General features: G+C 43.3%; 1 protein-coding gene across 1 annotated transcript in view; it reads right to left on the reverse strand.

Annotated features, from left to right (window-relative positions):
* The window catches only part of LOC141114392 (embryonic polyadenylate-binding protein-like), a 100,540-nt gene that overhangs the window by 54,956 nt on the left and 26,018 nt on the right, over nt 1-19,566 (reverse strand). The window contains exons 4-9 of the mRNA XM_073608039.1: nt 17,544-17,683; nt 16,315-16,409; nt 15,909-16,046; nt 15,325-15,420; nt 7,226-7,495; nt 4,575-4,587 (exon numbers count right to left, since the gene is read on the reverse strand). Of these exons, the coding sequence (XP_073464140.1) occupies nt 4,575-4,587; nt 7,226-7,495; nt 15,325-15,420; nt 15,909-16,046; nt 16,315-16,409; nt 17,544-17,683 (752 nt within the window). The remainder of the gene's footprint in view (nt 1-4,574; nt 4,588-7,225; nt 7,496-15,324; nt 15,421-15,908; nt 16,047-16,314; nt 16,410-17,543; nt 17,684-19,566) is intronic.

The following is a 19,566-nucleotide window of genomic DNA, read 5'->3' on the forward strand; positions in this document are numbered from 1 at the left end:
GAATTGCCAACAGGCCCACAAAAACCACATGGGTTTAATAAACCCAAACAAATTTCTCTGATAACAGTTTGCAGAACATTGTAACTGAAGCTTAGATCAGCTGAGGCCCGAACATCCACCTGGCAGAACTTGGAAAACCTGTGAACAGAGGACTTTTCATGCTGAAAAGACCAGGAGACAGCAACATCCCTGGTAGAATGGGCTCTGATGGTTAAGGAGGAACACTGAAAAACAAACTTGTTTAAAATTTAAAACAACAAAAACATGTCATACTTACCTGCTCTGTGCAAAGGTTTTGCACAGAGTAGCCCCAATCCACCTTTTCTTGGGTCCTCTGCCGGCGCTCCTGGCTACTCCAACGTACCAAGTGCCCTCATAGCAAGTGCTTGCTATGGGTGCAATGTGCGGGTTAGCTCCCAAGGAGCATTTTGTGTGTCCATGGACACAGAGCGTTGCTTGGCCCCACCCCCCTCCTTCTCACTGGCTGTGATTGACAGCTGTGGAAGCCAATGGCTCTCGCTGCTGTCTCTGAGCCTATGAAAAGGGAGAGAGCAGAGTTACTGCTCTTGTGCACAGCGTTTGGTCCAGATAGGACTCAGGTAAGTATTTAGGGGGCTGGGGGAGCTGCACCCAGAAGGTTTTTTACCTTTATGCAGAGAATGCATAAAAAAATTCAGCCTGTAAAATCACTTTAAGATTGTAGGCCTTGGAAATCAATTGTCTGATCCACCTGTTAATGTTGGCACAGGAAGCAGGGTGCCTTCTACATTTTGCAAAAAGGGAGGTGGCTGTCACGTAGACTGACAGCACTAATCATATCTAGACAATGTGAGGCAATTCTCTTGTCATGTTTGGAGCAGGACTGAGTAAAGGGAGGATGATGCCCTCATTGAGGTGAAAGGAATAGACCACTTTACATAGAAAGGAAAGAAGGCTTATGTCTCAAAACCACTTTATCCTTGTACAAAACAAGAAAAGCCTCCTTACAAGAGAGAGCTAGCAACCTTAAAAGCTGAGGTATTCCAATGGAATATCTATAAATGGTTCGGGGGGGGGGGGGGGGGGGGTCTCTGAAGAGCAGAGAACACAGGGTTACACACCAGACGTCGAATTGGGGAAAACATTCGGGCAATCTTCTGTAGAAAGATTTGGATAAGGGATTGTGAGGCAAGGGTTGCATTAGGCAAAAGAAGTCTACCATGTGCAATAGTAAATCTTGCTGAAGTTGTATTTCCTTGCTCAGAGTAAGGTCGGAATAACTAAAGAAAAACCTTTCCTTTGGGATCCTTGGTCTTGGCCACAAACTTGTTAAGCTTGTTGAGCCTGAAAGCCAGAATTTCCACATTTGGTTTTCCCCATGTTAGACAGATTTTGAAAGATCTTGGGATGCAGAGACCACTCTCCCAGGTCTAGGATTTTACTGCTTAGAAAGTTCACCTGCAGGATTATGGATTCCTGAGAAAGCAGGAATGTAAGTTTCTGCCCATGAGAGTGTAAGACTCATTTCTTTTAGGGCTGTTAGGCTTCTGGTGCTCCCTTAGTGATTTATGTAGCTCGCTACTGTAGCATTTTCTGACTGCACTCGGGCCTTGTAGAAGAGAGGTCCAAAGTTCTAAAGATAATCTATTGGCTATCAGTTCCAGAATGTTGAAGGGTAGTTTTGATTTCCCGAAACAGTCAACAGTGAATGATTTGTAAACTCCGCCCCAGCTTGTAAGACATGCATCTGTTGTTACCACATTCCAAGTCCTGTGAAGGAACAACTTTCCCTGTTTCAAGGCAGGATTGGAGAGCCATCATGCCAGGGCCGCCATCAGGGGGGTACAGGCAATACTGTTGTAAGGGGCCCAGCTGGCCGGGCCAGCTCCCTGCCTCCCTCCAGCAGCACATGAAATGAAACTGTCATCTACAGGCAGACAGTGCCCGCAAAAGAGAAGAAGAATGAAGCATACAAGCCTGAGCCTCCACTGCCTTTCACTAGCACCCCCCCCCGGTTAGCTGATCAAGCTCAGCACTCGCTCCATTTCCTTTCCTGCTAAGGCGGAACATGCTGGCTGCTGCTGCTAGGCTAGACTGCAATCTGATTGGCCGCGATTCGGGCGGGGGCCATGGTCTGTTCACTAGCAGTAAAAGCGGACCCAGCCCTCTCAGGTGCATGCAGATATGAGAGAGCAGCGTGGAGGGTAAGTCACAGAGAGTTAGGGTGTGCTGCTGCCTGTGCCCCCCCGCCATAGATTTGGACTCACTCACTTATTCCTTGGATGGGACACGGTCACCTGAGGCTGAAAAGGTAGCATGATGGAGTTGCACGGATGAGGATGATGACTCTGGGTGGGGATATGAGTTACATTGTGGAAAGCCCAGCATCATCCATCCCTCTAGTATGCCCATCCACACCCAGCATCATCCATCCCTTTAGTATGCCCATTCAGACCCAGAATCATCCATCCCTCTCCACAATATATGCCCATCCACTCCCAGCATCATCCATCCCTCTCCACAATGTATGCCCATCCACTCCCAGCATCATCCACCCCTCTCCACAATATATGCCCATCCACTCCCAGCATCATCCATCCCTCTCCACAATGTATGCCCATCTACGCCCAGCATCATCCATCCCTCTCCACAATGTATGCCCATCCACGCCCAGCATCATTCATCCCTCTACATAATGTATGCCCATCTACGCCCAGCATCATCCATCCCTCTCCACAATATATGCCCGTCCACTCCCAGCATCATCCATCCCTCTCCACTATGCATGCCTATCCACGCCCAGCATCATCCATCCCTCTACATAATGTATCCCCACCCACGCCCTGCATCATCCATCCCTCTCCAGGATTCTGGGTGTGGGTGGGCATTCATTGTGGAGAGGGATGGATGATGCTGGGCATACATTGTGGAAAGGGATGGATGATGCTGGACGTGGGTAGGCATACATTGCAGAGAGGGATGGATGATGCTGGGTGTGGATGGATGATGCTGGGCGTGAGTGGGGATACATTGTGGAGAGGAATGAATAATGCTGGGCTTGAGTGGGGATACATCGTGGAGAGGGATGGATGATGCTGGGCATGGATGGGCTTACATTAAGTTGTAAGAGTGTTAAAATAAATGTGGGTGCACTGAAGGACTCAGAGCGGATTCAGTGGGCGGGCCCTGGGGAATGTTGGTGGTCAGGCCCCGGGGGGCCCAGGCCTAAAGCTGTGTAAGGGGCCCCAAAATTTCTGATGGCTTCCCTGCAGGGAGATCTTCGCTTGACTTGACAGAAGCGTTGGTTGATCCAAGGATTGGCTCTTCTTGTTCCATGTTTTGAGGGTGTAGGATTGAAGGGGTCTGGAGTGAAATTTGGAATCTGGAACTGCCTAAAAAAAGGAGGCTACCATGAGACCCAAGAGCTGGATCCTAGGGAGGCAGTATTCTCCTGTGTAATTGGATTCTGAGTTGGGCTGTGTCCAAGATAAGACCCAGGTACTCCAGACAGTATGTGGGCTGGAGAGCAGACTTTAAAAGCTTTGGTTGGATAATCAACTTTCCAAACGACTGGAGGACTGGAGAACTGAATGGTCATTTAGACACTGGCAGACAGGGTCTTGGGTGAAGTGTCCTTCAGTAAAAGGTCATCCAGTCAATCTGTTACATGAATGTCCTGGGTTCATAGAAAAGCCAGAACCCCAGAACCAGAGAACACATTTTTGGAAAGACTTGGGGTGCAGAGGAGAGCCCGAATGGCAGTGCTTGTTTCCCACAGACAGTACTGGGCAGATGTCCCTTTTTTCTTTGGGACTGAACAAGTTTGAATAAAAACTTTAAAACCATTCGTCTGAAGGAACTGATGAAGTAGGTACAAGGCAGTCAAATTCATTTTTTTGGTTTGAAAGTGACAGACTGAAAGGAAAAGCAAGGAGGGGGCAAGGATAGAAACGCTTATTTTGTACTCCTTTCTAGACTGGCGCAAAGATCAAATATCCCCCAATCTGAGGAGTAGAAGTGCCCCTTCACTGAGGGCTCCTGGAAGGCTTGCTGGATTTGGTAGACCAAGGCTTGCAAAATCAATCTAAATGTGTATAGGAAAGGCCTTTTTTGATTTGGCCAGTCTATTCATACCTATATGGGTAGGTTTAGGCTGTGTAGAGCCAGGTGCTGTCATCAATATTTTTCTCAATATCTTTAAGTAAAAGAGGTTCCACTTCTGACTCCTGAACAGATTCAAGGGGAATACAGGACCATGTACCATTTCTAGCCTCTGGAAACCGAAAGGTCCTAAAAGTGTCAGACATAGTGGCAGAGAAATCAGCTTTTGTGAGACAGGTTACATGGTGTGTACCTAAGAGGCAGCTAAAGTCAGATGATGGGAGTGGTGTCAAGATTCAGGACAAGGGAACAGCTATCTGAGTGGTGTTCTGTGTTTAATGTAGGCCATTTGAGAAAGGCATGCTATTAGACCCTTTTGTCCCACCTTCCCTGCACCTGTGATCCACCATTGCTAGTGAGGGGATCCCCAGTGGGATACACACGATGCAGAATTGTGGAAGGGAAGGGGTTTGCGAATGCGGAAAAGGAGCCACTACAACTCAGGTGCTGATCAATGTTTTGTAGTTGTGTCTCTGCAGAAGATGGCCATGGGAATGCAGCAATGTACGGTGTTCTCAGTGTAACAGAGGGGCAGAAACACCTCATCTGGGACCATGATGCATTTACCTAATCCTTCTGAGAGTCCAGACAGGAGGGAAAAATCATCAATTTTAAAATTACTCGCTGAGAAGCATTAGAGGCAAAATGGCAGAGGGTGCCATAATAAAGGGACCATCACCCAATTTCTCTGCCCACTAAACCTCATATTGTGCTATCCCCAGCAGATAGTGTGTTTAAAGCCGGAAACTGTTTTTTATATACAGGAAACCCTTTCTTACCGTATCCACGATGCTGAGCCCATTAAGGTCCTTCAGGGTCTGGAAACCATAGAAATAGACCCTAGACCTGTACAGTACCCTGTAGCCAAAAATCACATGTTGCACTATGGACCATGGTAAGCGCCCAACACAGGATCCAGTGCCCAAAGCAAACAATACAGGCCAGCCCTATGTAGTGGGTTCTTAGTGAGTCCTTGAGGTACACACCAAGGATAACTGATCTGGAAACTGCTAGGCACTGCAAGGCAATAAGCAGTCAGATGTTGAGAGAAGACTCAAGGGTTTAGAAAGAAAAATACTTATTCAGGAGAAGAACGTGACCTTCACCTAAGAACACTATAAAAAAACTGGAGCCCCACTGAGTGGATGGGATAATAGGTATGCTCTAGGAGCAGCCCTGGCAAAAATGTTTGCCCTTGTCCAATCACTTGAAGGTAGCAGCATAACCCATTGTCTATGAATACTAGTCCTGTACTGTATAAATAACCTGAACTCCAGCCTTACCTGCAGTCTTACACAGTTGTACAGGCTCCTACAGGCCTGTAGGCAATACATAGATCCTAAAGCAGTGATGGCGAACCTTGGCACCCCAGATGTTTTGGAACTACATTTCCCATGATGCTCATGCACTCTGCAGTGTAGTTGAGCATCATGGGAAATATAGTTCCAAAACATCTGGGGTGCCAAGGTTCACCATCACTGTCCTAGAGTATTGCGTTCACATAATGACCAGAGCATCAACTGCATCTGCTAGAGGGTCCCTTCCTTGTGCTGGCTATGAACCAGGATATCCTTCAACTGTGACAAAATGCCATCAGTACAAGGTTCTACAGTTCCATCTTTGACACGACTGAAGAACACTTGCTGATGGAGAGACCCTTCCCCTAGGAAAATGCAGTGCCAACTCTGAAGTCTGCCTGTCCGTCTTCCAATCAGGCTATAGGAACCACTGAGAAAGCTGAGATCTGATGATCTACTCAAAGAAACGTTCCCCATCTTTAAACACATCTGAAAGAACACTTCCTGGCGTACAGACTATTGCCCTGGATTGGTGGAGTGAGGGCCTGTCTTCCACTTCAAGTATATGAACTGCTGAGAGCAATGGGACCCAATATTTCAAACAAAGGAATATGTGCTCAGATTTCTGCGCGATAGCTTGACTCCTGCCTCCTTTTTGGCTTCTGTACACCACCACCATAGTGTTATCAGGCTGTCAACCTCAGCTGATGGCCCTCGGTAACAGGTCCAGTGGTAAGACAATGACATGGAACAGATGTCAAGATGTTGACGGAGAGTGTGACAAACTGAAAGTTCAAAGAGCGAATACACGAGACCCGATGTGAGAGGCATTTATAGAGTATATTTAAAAACACACTAGGACAGGGAAAGATGGGAGAGAAAAAAGTGGGGGTTGGATGTCTGGTAATTCACAATCTGTAGTCTAAGGGAACCACTCTAATCTGATGCCATGGTAGAACGCAAGGACAGAGGGAAAAAGTATCACCCACTAACTGTCCTGGTGACAAAGGTTTCCCAAGTCCCAAGCTATTAATGGCAGTCTGTGTACCTCTGCAGATTTCCCTTTCTTTCCTGTCAAGTAAAACTGTTTTAACCACGATAAGCAGATGAGTCAGAGGAAATCTTTCTAACTAAAACACCAACCAATTCTTCCTCATTTTATCCAGAACTATTGAAAAAAAAGTTTTAGCTGGATATATGGCTATGTACTTTAAAAGCAGTGGTCTCCAAACTGCGGCCCAGTAACGGATTTGTTTGCCTTTATCCTGCCCTTGGGGCACTGTTTTATTCACCGACACCAATAAAGAGCACAATTCCTCCCAATGACACAACAATGGGGCACAATTCCTTTTGATGACACCGACAATGGGGCACAACTCCTACCAATGACAAACGATGGGACACAATTCCTCCCACTGACACCAATGACGGGGGTGGTTTACTACCACTAATTCTGGGACATTTTGTACTCCCGATGGCTACAGTCCAGCACCCTTAAAGTCTGAAAGACAGTAAACTGGCCCTTTGCTTACTAAGTTTGGAGACCCCTGCTTTAAAGGATAAAATCAACAGTTGAATAGCAGGTGTTAAGGCTCAATTTTTGCTTGCAAAATAATGAAGGCCATGTGTATAGCCTGGATTTAGGTTATAAGAAGTTCCACAGGTTGTGTGTTCAAGACTAAAGATGATAGGTAGTACCTGGACTTGAGCAACTATTACTTAATGCAAAACACCTGTAGATGTATCCATTATTAGAAACACAATATAACAGCCAAAAAATGTATTACCTGTTGCGCAGGACTTAGAAAGTAGTTTGGAGGCTGTTGGAATGTTGGAAACATTGGCGGGGGGGGCATAGGTCTCGGGTTTGTCAGTCTTTGCATGTACTGGTTGGTGAGAATTGCTTTCCTCTCCTCTTTCCGTTGAGCCAATGCTACATACAGAGGCTTTGTGGTAACTATTCGTCCGTTCATTTCAGTCACAGCCCTAGTAGCCTCTTCTGGAGAGGAAAAACAGACAAACCCAAAGCCCTTGCTGTGCCCTCCCTCCATCATCACCTGAAGTTGAAAATTAAAGATTTGTACAGAATAGGTACAAAAAAAAAAAAAAAAAAATGGTTAAACATACATTAACTATAAATAAAATTATAAATAATGGGTCCAAATCAGATTTTTAAGGTTAGCATTTCCTTGGTCAGCAGCTCATCATATTCTACTATAACAAAAGAACAGAAATGAAAGGTGAGCTCTAAGATACACTATATTGCCAAAAGTATTGGGACGCCTGCCTTTACACGCACGATGACCAGGCCATTTTTTGCGATACGGCACTGTGTCACTTTACTGACAATTGCGTGGTCGTGCGACACTACACAAACAAAACTGATGTCCCCTTTCTCCCCACAACTAGAGCTTTCTTTCAGTGTTATTTGATCACCTCTGCGATTTTTATTTTTTGTGCTATAAACAAAAAAAAGCGACAATTTTGAAAAAACAAAACAAAACAAAAAAACACATTTTGTACTTTTTGCTATAATAAATATCCCCAATTTTTTTTTAAAAAAGCTAATTTTTCTCAGTTTAAGTCGATATGTATTCGACATATTTTTGGTAATAAAAATCGCAATAAGTGTATATTGGTTTGCGCAAAAGTTATGGCGTCTACAAAATAGGGATTCGATTTATGCCATTTTTATGGCTTTTTTTTTTTTTTTTTTTTTTTACTAGTAATGGCGCTGATCATCGATTTTTAAATCGGGACTGCGACATTCAGATCTTACACTTTTGACACATTTTGGGACCATTATACAGCGATCAGTGCTATAAAAATGCACTGATTACTGTGTAAATGTCCCTGGCAGGGAAGGGGTTAACACTAGGGGGCGATCAAAGGGTAACTGTGCTCCCTCGTGTGTGTTCTAACTGTAGGGGGATGGGACTGACTAGAGATGACAGATTGTGTGTTCCTACTAGCTAGGAACAACGATCTGTCTCTCCTCTACTCACAGCACAGGGATTTGTGTGTTTACACACACGTCCCGGTTCTGGCTCTCGTGCCCGCCGGCCACGTGCATTGGCACCCCCGCAGCAGGCATGCACCTATCCCTGCTCAAAGGGCTGACGTACAGCTACGACGGTTCGTGGGAACATGCCGACCTGCCGCAGTATATTGACGACGGCTGGTCGGCAAGCGGTTAATGACATCCCAGTCTTAGTGCATAGAGGTTCAATATTGAGCTTTGCAGCTATACCAGCTCCAACTCTTCTGGGAAGGCTGTCCATAAGATTTAGGAGTGTGTCTATAGGAATGTTTGACCATTCCTCCAGAAGCGCATTTGTGAGGTCAGGCACTGATGTTGGATGAGAAGGCACGGCTCGCAGTCTCCACTCTAATTCATCCCAAAGGTGTTCTATCAGGTTGAGGTCAGGACTCTGTGCAGGTCAGTCAAGTTCCCCCAAACTCACACATCCATGTCTTCATGGACCTTGCTTTGTGCACTGGTCCAAATTATTTGGTGGATGGAGGATTATGGCGTGGGGCTGTTTATCAGGGGTTAGGCTTGGTCCCTTAGTTCCAGTGGAGGGAACTCTTAAGGCGTCAACACACCAAGACATTTTGGACAATTTCATGCTCCCAACTTTGTGGGAACAGTTTGGGGATGGCCCCTTCCTGTTCCAACATGACTGCGTACCAGTGCACAAAGCAAGGTCCATAAAGACATGGATGAGCGAGTTTGGGGTGGAGGAACTTGACTGGCCTGCACAAAGTCCTGACCTCAATCTGATAGAACATCTTTGGGATGAATTAGAGCAGAGACTGCAAGCCAGACCTTCTCGCTGAACATCAGTGCCTGACCTCACAAATGCGCTTCTGGAAAAATGGTCAAACATTCCCATAGACACACTCCTAAAGCTATTGGTCAGCCTTCTCAGAAGAGTTGAAACTGTTATGGCAGCAAAGGGTGGGCCAACTCACGGGGCACTCGAGAAGAGGAGAATCGGGGCCAAAACCAACTGCACAGCGGAAGTATGACATGTTTGTTTTTTCTAAAAACCTGAACCTTTACAACCCCTTTAAGGTCAATCTCACTTCCCTTCCCAATTGGAGAAAGGGGAAAAAAAAAAAAAAAAAAAAGGAAAAAGGAAAACTCCCACTGACTTTTCTGCGGGTGCCACTTCCTGGCTTCACCCCAGGTGTAAAGTATCTCAAAGTCCTCTAATTGAAATTCCCCGAAGCCGGCTTCCAGGTGCTCAACAGTGAAGAGATAACAGGACCCAAGACCATTAGGTCCGGCTGGACTGCAAGTGTCCAAGGAGCATACCCCGCAAGATTCGCTATGTCAGTGTACCAAGCTCTCCTGGGCTAATTTAGCTAACACTATTATCAGTGTTACCACCTCCTGGATTCAAAAGATGCTGCAGTAGTAAGTAGAAAACAGAGGGAAGGCGTCAATTAGGGAGAACTGATAACTAAGGTGTTACCAGTGCATCTACCCCTATCGTCAGTGGGACTCTCGTCCCAGACACAACCTATCCAACTTGTTGAAGAACTTGGAATCGACCACATGGTCCTGGCATTAGTTGCCGATGACTGGGAAACCCCGCATGACTCCTAGTGCCATCCTGATGGTTGATATATGCCACTGTAGAGGCATTGTCGGATTGAACCTACAACTGGTTTGTCCAATAATGCAGAGCAAGGTGTACTATCCAAAAGTTTCAAGATATCAATGGGCAGTATGCTCTCCTGTGGAAACCCACCTTTAAACTAACTGAAGAGACTGGCCTGTTTATTGTTATCTTCCAAACACCTGAAAGGAAGAATTTCACCCTCTCCAGATTCCAAACCATCAACCACCAATTTGAGCTCCTCAACACCCCGGGAACAGAGGCCTCTGGCAATCCAATGCTTGGACCTTCATGTTCCAGACAGAGGGAATGATTTGCTTAAAAAAAAAAAAGAAAACAAAACAAAACACACTTGGGGTAGGACTGTCCGTAGGGAACGTGCTTTGTCTTAGATTCCACTTTCTTCTGCAAAATATATTGAAAGAAAACCTGAAACCGATGCAAATTGAAGTATACCGAGATTCACACCCTCTGCATCTTTAGCCAGTCCCGTAATCTCCTTGCCGGCTTGTCAGTTTAGGTGGACGGCCATGTCTTGGTAGGTTTGCAGTTGTGCCATACTCTTACCATTTACGGATGATGGATTGAACAGTGCTCCGTGAAATGTTCAAAGCGTGAGATGTTTATTTTATAACCTAACCCTGCTTAAACTTCTCCACAACTTTATCCCTGACCTGTCTGGTGTGTTCCTTGGCCTTCATGATACCGTTTGTTCACTAAGGTTCTCTAACAAACCTCGGAGGGCTTCACAGAACAGCTCAATACTGAGAATAAATCACACACAGGTGGACTCACTAATTAGGTGACTTCTGAAGGCAATTGGTTCCACTAGATTTTCATTAGAGGTAACAGAGAAAAGGGGGCTGAATACAGATATTTATTAGTAAAAAAAAATAAAATTGGAAAATGATTTATCATTTTCCTTCCACTTCACAATTATGTGCCACTTTGCATTGGTCTATCACATAAAATCACAATAAAATACATTTACACTTTTGGTTGTAACATGCCAAAATGTGGAAAATTTCAAGGGGTATGAATACTTTTCCAAAAGGTGCTGTAAATGCACATTTTTTCCCTCCCCCCGATAAAAAAAAAAAAAAATGGTTTATATATGCTGTCTCTGGAGCCTGTAAAGCATTGCACCAGGGATCAGCAGATCACTGATGCCATACTGGTCTCCTGCAGATCAGTCAGTGTATCTGCTTCCTCATACCTCTTATGAGGTAGCCAATATACGCTGACAGGAATAATCAATGAACTAGGTCATTGAAAACTACAAGCCCCGCAGGGCCGCTGTTTTTTTTAAATTGTGACAGCTAGCGAAGGTAGAAGATCTCCCACTAGCTGTCAATGCGGGGCAGCTGGGGCCGGTCCTTTCATAACATGTTACACCCTGAAAATGGATGGAACATGTTATGAAAGGTGGACTTATCCTTTAACTTGCAAACCCTGAAAAAAACCCACAAACTGCAGCAAGCGTCTACACACTTTTATGAATATAAGCTTCCTTTTGGGGTATCATGTCTCTTACTGCTGTCTATAAAGCTGTATTAAAGCCAAAACCAAATAATGTAATCCACTGCAGCTTAGCAAGCATTAGATGTGGTGGCTGCATTCATCATCTTTTTTTTTCTCCTGGTGATCTGGCCAGCAATACACCTCCTTTATTAGAGTGACCGCACTCTGGATGAAGGAGCACAGGGGGCAACATCAGACAGCTAGATTGTCTGTCGGGAGGGGAGCGTTAGATGTACTAGCAGATTTAGATACACTAGACCAATTGAAGTCAAACTGCTGTAACTGCTTAAAAAGTGTTAGCTGAAAACAGTTTTTCCTTTTGGGATAAAGGTTTTAAATAAATAAATGCCGATCATTTAAGCACCAGTCAGTGGTAAATGGTTTTTCTCAAACCCTGTAACCGTCACATTTGCAGGACAGCTTGTTCTGTTGAAAAACAGACTTACTGGCTAGATTAAAAGGAAATAAAGCCTAAAAAAAGAAAATGCAACTATCACATTAAAGAATTGGTAAGCTGCAATATAATTAAGGTTTGCTTTTGGGTTTAACACTGCTTTAACCACTTGTCGCCCGCCATATAGCAAAATGACTGCGGCAAAGTGGTTTCAATATCCTGACCAGACGTCATATGACGTCGCCAGGATATCAAGCCGCTGCGCGCCCCCGGAGGCACGCATCGCGGCACACCACAACACCGATCTAGGTAAAGAGTCTCTGACGGAGACTCTTTACCACGTGATCAGCCGTGTCCAATCACTGCTGATCACAGTGTAAACAGGAAAAGCTGTTGATTGGCTTTTCCTCACTCGCGTCTGTCAGACGCGAGTACAGGAGAGCCGATCGGCTGCTCCTCTGACAGGGGGGGTCTGTGCTGATTATCAGCGCAGCTCCCCCGAGGATGCCCACACTGGACCACCAAGGACGCCACTAGGACCACCAGGGATGTCACCACCAGATATGCCACCCTAGACCACCAGGGATGTCAATCAGTGCCCACAATGGATGCCAGTGCCCACAATGGATGCCAATCAGTGCCCACAATGGGCATCACTGATTGGCAGGCATTGTTTGGCACTGATTGGCATCCATCCGTACCATCAATGCCACCTATCAGTGCCCATCCATGCCACCCATCAGTGCCCATCCATGCTGCCTATCAGTGCCACCTATCAGTGCTGCATATTAGTGCCCATCACTGCCACCTTATCAGTGCCACCTCATTGTTGCCCATCAGTGAAGTAGAAAACTTACTTATTTACAAAGTTTTGTAACAGAAAAAAAAAAAAAAAAAACATTTTTCTTTTCAAAATTGTCGGTCTTTTTTTTATTTGTTTAGCAGAAAATAAAAACCCCAGAGGTGATCAAATACCATCAAAAGATAGCTCTATTTGTGGGAACAAAATGATAAAAATTTAGTTTGAGTACAGTGTTGTATGACCGTATAAATTGTCACTCAAAGTGCGACAGCGCTGAAAGCTGAAAATTGTTCTGGACAGGAAGGTGTATAAGTGCCCGCTATTGAAGTGGTAAAGCATATGTAGTTCTCACCTTCCAAAACGATCAGGACTTGGAGATAACACAACAGGTGTGCTCAAGGGCAAGGGTTGCTCTGAATTTCTGATAAGATTAACAGTATTTTTTTGCACTTATGAAGCAGATAACAAAATGGAATATTTAAAAAAAAAAAAAAAGCAAATACAAGAATTGCATTGTTAGAGTCTACATACACTTTAAATGTTTTGGATCAATACATGCCATAACTGAGCAAGCCAGAATAAAACCTCATAACCTATGTGTAGTTATATGTAATCTGTATTGTCAGCAACAACAATGTACAGAACATTGTACACACAATACATTGGGGATTCATGGACAGCTATTCCATGCTTATGAATATTACATAGTGGTACCTGATGCAAAAAAATAAATCAATCAATCACATATTCTGCTATTCAGCAACACAAGAATGCTGCAAGAGGTGTGGTAGGATGCCAGTGGTAGGGATCAAATTCAATGGAAAGGTACCATTTCGTTTTGAATTCCGCTGTGGCAAAAAGCAACATAGTGACTTTATAACCAAGCTACAATTTTAATGCTACAAATTAAAGCTAAATCTGGACTAAGCCACACAAGTTTGTTGGTTAATAGTCACCCAGAGTCAGCAGCACTAGGAGAGCACTTTTTGGTGAGCAAGAGCCTGATAGACTAGATCGACAGATTACTGCAAGACATCAAAAGTTCAATATTCCCCACGCACACATTCATGGAAATGGCTGTAGTGATGCTGGGTGCGGTAATGACCACTGCATGGAAACCGTAGACAATCAGGGTGAAGAAATGTCATCAGTAAACCAAGGATTCCTCGGAAGAGTCCAAAGCTTTATTTCACACGGTCACATGGAACACATATGGCAACATTTCAGAGTCATGCAGGGCCTCTTCATCATCAGGCAAGGAACCCTGCGTGGCTCTGAAATATTGCCATATGTGTTCCGTGTGACCATGCGAATGAAGCTTTGGACTCCTTGATTTACTGATGACATTTCTTCACCCTCACTTTGATCATCATCACACACACAACTCTCGGAGCCATCACCAAGCCATTGGGGCTAAGCACTTCCAGGTCCAATCAGTGCAAAAGATCGGTGAGGACTAACCACCACAGGTCTCAAATCTACATTGGACTACAAGAATACTGGACTTAGATAACACGAGGCAAGACACTTTGAAATCTTGTGGTGATAGGCAAAGCAATGAACATTCTAGTAGCATTGGATGCCACTTCCTGCAGATACCAACTGGCCAATTAGGCAATTCACCAAAGAGATGGGCCAACACAACTGAGTTGGAGACGAGAAGGTGAAGCGAAACCCGGACACAAGAAATGTCAGGTTTGCCAGTCACAACAGCCTGTTATTCTGGTGTAATGGCAGGGTTTGGAGGTCGCTCCAGGTCTGTGCCAGCATCCACGACATCAGTTTTTTTTGTGACTGAGCAGCTTTAACCAGTTCCTGCCTATAGCAGACTGATGGCCAGGTGGGGGTTTCATTGTTCTTCAGAACGGCCGCTTGTGCGAGCCCCTGGGGGCGCACAGCACGGCGATCAGTGGTGCAGCATGTCATTTGGACACACCGCATCACCGATCATAGTAAAGAGCCTCTGACGTAGGCCCTTAACCATGTGATTAGCTGTGTCCAATCACAGCTGATCACAATGTAAATAGAAAGTGCCAGTTATCGGCATTCCTCTCCTCGCACAGCATGTGAGGAGAGCCTATAAGCGGCTTTTTTCATCAGTTCAGCCCTATTAGTGATGCCTATCAGTGCCCATCAGTAGTGCCCAAAAGTGCTGTCTATCATTGCCACCTATCAGTGCCTCCTCATCAATGTACAGCCTCATCAGTGAAAGAGAAAAATTACTTAGTTTTTTTTATAAAATTTTGTAAATTAAGAAAAACTTTTTTTTTTTTATTAATTTTATGGTCTTTTTTAAATTTGTGTAGCAAAAAAAACAAAACCCAGTGGTGATTAAATACCACTAAAAGAAAGCTCAATCTGTCTCAAAAAAATAACAATTTTATTTGGATACAGTGTTGTATGAGCACGCAATTGTCATTATTCAAAGTATGACAATGCTGAAAGCTGAAAATTGGCCTGGGCAGAAAGGTGGTTAAAGTGCCCAGTAGGCAAGTGGTTTTAACTAACAAAAATGAAACATTTCACACTTAACATGAGTACCTTTGCACTGGTAATGGTGCCAAATCGAGAAAACTCTATTCGGAGTCGGTCATCACTAATACCATCATCCAGGTTCTTTACATACAAGTTTACTCCCTGTAATTTAAAAAATAAATACATAAAATATGTATGCAACTTTACTAAGTCACAACCACAAGATAAAAAAGGGAAAACAAAATTATGCACAGGCATATTAATAAAATAAAAGGAGAATCCACAAGAGACATAAAAAAAATCTGTTGGAAGATTTAACTCCCTAGCATAAATTTAAAAACAAATATTAATTTCTGGGTCAGTTAATCCAATAACATCATTGCATAATGTACTGTGTTTCTAAATGCTGGATACTAATGTATCTATTGTTCAGACTGTAGCAGGAAGACAATGGGGGAGATTTACTAAAACTGGTGCAGCTGTGCATTAACCAATCAGCTTCCAGGTCTTATTGTCAAAGCTTAATTAAACAAGCTGCAGTTAAAAGCCGATTGGTTACTACGCACAGCTGCACCAGATTTTGTGTGCACCAGTTTTTAGTAAATACCCCTCCCCGGTGTTACAGCAAAATACAATAAAAGATTTCATACCTGATATCTACTAATTCGTTCCTGCTTGATTTGCTCAAATCTGCGTTTGAGTTCACACTGACGTTCTATCCTCTTCTGAGCTCTTCCTACGTAAACCATACGTCCGTTTATCTCTTTGCCATTCATTTCAGCAACTGCCTATCCCAGAGCAGAGCAGAGAAGAAAAAACAAAAAAGCAAAAAACAGAAACACTTTCCTTTGACATAATGTACAAATAAGTGTAAGTACATTTTTAGAGGAGTGTTTTTTACTATACACATATGCATGCAATGCAATGTTATTGGGTTTTAAGTAGCTAGGACTTTAAAAAGAAGTAATTTTTGGGCTTGGTACCTACATCAGGGACAAAGCCATGCCCAGAATACAAACAGGCATTCAATTCTTTTAAAAACAAAAAGTTACTTACTTTCTGTGCTTCCTCATGATTTCCAAAGTTGACAAATCCAAATCCCCGAGAATGGCCATTATCATCCACCATTACTTTTACACTTACTGTGTTCCCTACAAAATATCCACATGTAGGCGACCGCTATTAGGAATGGTATCATACTGCACAAAACATTACACAACTTTGAGCATATAATCATTCCTAGTTGAAAGAAAAGAAAAGAAAAAGAAGAAAAGAATAGAAAAGAAAAGAATAGAAAAAGAATAGAAAAAGAAAAGAAAAAGAAAAAGAAAAAGAAAAATCTTGTGCCTATCACAAAAATACCTGTGCGTGCACTTTTTTTTTTTTTTTTTTTAAATACGAAAGCAAAAGTTATAAAGTCTTTATATTACTTTTTTTCTTAGTTTGAGCTCATCAGCTACATTGACAGTAATGTAAATTGATCGCTCCATTTTTTTTTCAAGGAGTGTACAGCTGTGGAAATGCTATATTTCCAGATTCATAAAATTTGTACAGGCAACTGGGAGAATTTTGAACGCCCACTTGGTCATAGCCTAAAAACCAGCAAGTTTCAAACTAAAACTTAGTATTAACTGGTTTACAACCGATACACTGAGGCATCTTTACCCTTTTTCTTTTACATTTTAAGAAGGAAAGATACATAGGGAAAAGTAGATGCAAATATACTCTTTTTCAGATAAACAGAAGAAATTGTTATTTGTGTTACACTTAAACTATGCAAGTCTCGTTTGTGGCCAGGATGTCCCCAAGTCCTTCTCCTGCTCTCTTCTTTGCCCCCAATCCCGGGAGGCCTTGGTTTATATATATTTTCCTTGACTACCTTATGTGTAGAGCCCGATTCCATCTAATCCAAGAGTGCCTTCTAGTTAATGGTTAATACACATTTGCCCTCTCCCCTTACCCGTCCCACCCTTTCTTCTCTACCTACTTTCATGCAGTTCACAATGCGGGTATTGCTACTGCACCACTGGCTTGTAGAATGTCACACTTACTGATCTCTTCTGTTATAATCAATATTGTTTTTGTGACTTGTGGACACATTCTGAACCTTTTTTTCATATGTTATTCACATTTGAACATTTATACACGTTACATTGTATATCCTACAAAGCTTCAATAAAAACCTATTGAAAGTGAAACTATGCAAGTCTCAATACATGTAAAGTGTAAAGTGTAATGTTCCAGTCATTCAGTGGCATTGATGTGAGATAAAGGAAGCTCCATACCGAAAACAGAAAAGATCTCCTTTAGCCTTTCATCAGTCATATCTTCTCCAAAATTTTTGATATATACATTGGTGAACTCCATCACTTTTGCACCATATTCCAATTCCCTTTCTTTTCTTGACTTAAAATGTCCAACAAATCTGAAAAAAGTAAAAGAAAACTAAACTCTAGCCCTAGATTTAGTTTTATTACACGTTTAGATTTTCAAACCTACATATTATTTTGAAGAAAAGTCTTTATGTCACATACCTGGTGGAGACAGTTGAAGAGGTCTCTCTAGCATTTCCTGTTCAACATACCTGGAAGTAGCAACAGGGAATGCAAGGATATGGAGTATTAATGAGTGCCTATGCTACAGGCAATACCAGATCTGTTTAACAGATGCCCTGACCACAAAACTGTAAACCCCTGGACAGGAACCAAACGCAGGAACACCCGGGTACGTTAGGGACAGAGAATATAAGCCAAGGCCGGCAACAGCTGAGCAGCAAGGTACCAGTTCAGTAGACAGGATCAGAGTCTGGGATTCAAGTCCACAACAGTCTGGCTACCAATTTAGAAGAACAGATCGGAGTACAGGATTCAAACCAAGGTCAGTAACAGCTGCGCAGCAGAGGTACAAGGCAAAAGCCAGTAAGCAGTGTCAAACAAACAGGCTGAGGTCACAGCAGCTAAGTAAAAGTCCAAAAGCAGGTCCAAAGACAAGCTGATTGTACACAGGAAGGCAGAACAACAGGTCACAGTTTAACAGGAACAAGTCGTAGACAACAATCTAAGCAGTGTTCAAAATTTCTTTAGGCCATTGAGCATCAAGACCAGCTCATGCTAATGCAAGTCCAGCCTTCAACCTGGCCACATTCTATAAAATGCATGTGCCTGCACTGGACTTCTTGTACTAGAACAAACTGGACCTTCATTACACTGCTCTCCGAACTGGGGTCTATGTTGGTTTCTGCCTTACAGGAATTTTCTTTTTGACAAAAGCCTTTTTACTTAGATACTAGATGTGGCCTCCTGCAGTCCAGAATAGTCTTGACTTAATAGCCTTGACTACAATTATTGTAAGAGGTCCTGAACTTCACCCAAAACGGCAGGCTTTAATAGCAACATATAAAAGACTGGATGAATTCTGTAGGTTTCTGGTAATAGAACAAACCATTGGTTTATGAACGTCTTTCTTTTAACAGAAAATGGGCAAATACACCTGGAGCCCAGTTTCTTAGATGGGCACATCAAATTTAGGTTGGCAGTGAACAGCCACACCTCATCTCCTGGCTTGAGATTTAAGTCATATCTCTATTTCTTGTCAAAATAAATCATCATCATGTTGGGCCTTCGTGATGGCTTCATTTTGTTATTGGACATTGGAAATTCCAGCCTCCCTTAAAGTGAAATGGCTGAAGAGTTGGGAACCCCATCAGGTTAAAAAAAAAAAGCGTTTCGATTAAAATAAAACATTTACAAAAAATAGAGTGTGCTCAAAGGCAGAGCTTACAGAACAGCTGTAGGCAAACTCTGATAAGAGAAAAATACATTTTCAGTCAGTCTGTGTGAAAAGAAGCACAGAAATTGCCCTAGTGTCCGATTTGTATGTTCAGCTTGACTGTTTGTGGGTGGAAATCTTAAGAAAGTCCCGCAAGGTCCTGCAAGCGATAGTTCCACTCTAGGTATGCGTTGATGTCTCATGTAACCATCCTGGAGAATAACTTGGGAAAGTAAGAGTTATTACCCGATAACTCCCTTTCCTGGAATCCTCCTGGACGGTAACATGAAAGGCTCCACCTTCTCCAGGAAACACAAGCACAGAGAAGTTTAAAAAGGTCGCCCATAAGGCTGCCCCCTCAGTTATAAAGAGATTAACTGGACAGCAACATAAGCATGACACATTATGATCTATAAACAATACAGAAACAGCACAGGAATCCACCATCCTGGAGGATTCTTGGAAAGGGAGTGATCAGGTAATAACTCTGACTTTCCCAAGTTATCCTCCAGGATGGTCACATGAGACACCAACGATGCA

The sequence above is a fragment of the Aquarana catesbeiana genome, linkage group LG12 (genome assembly GCF_042186555.1).
Source record: "Aquarana catesbeiana isolate 2022-GZ linkage group LG12, ASM4218655v1, whole genome shotgun sequence".
NCBI lineage: Eukaryota > Metazoa > Chordata > Amphibia > Anura > Ranidae > Aquarana > Aquarana catesbeiana.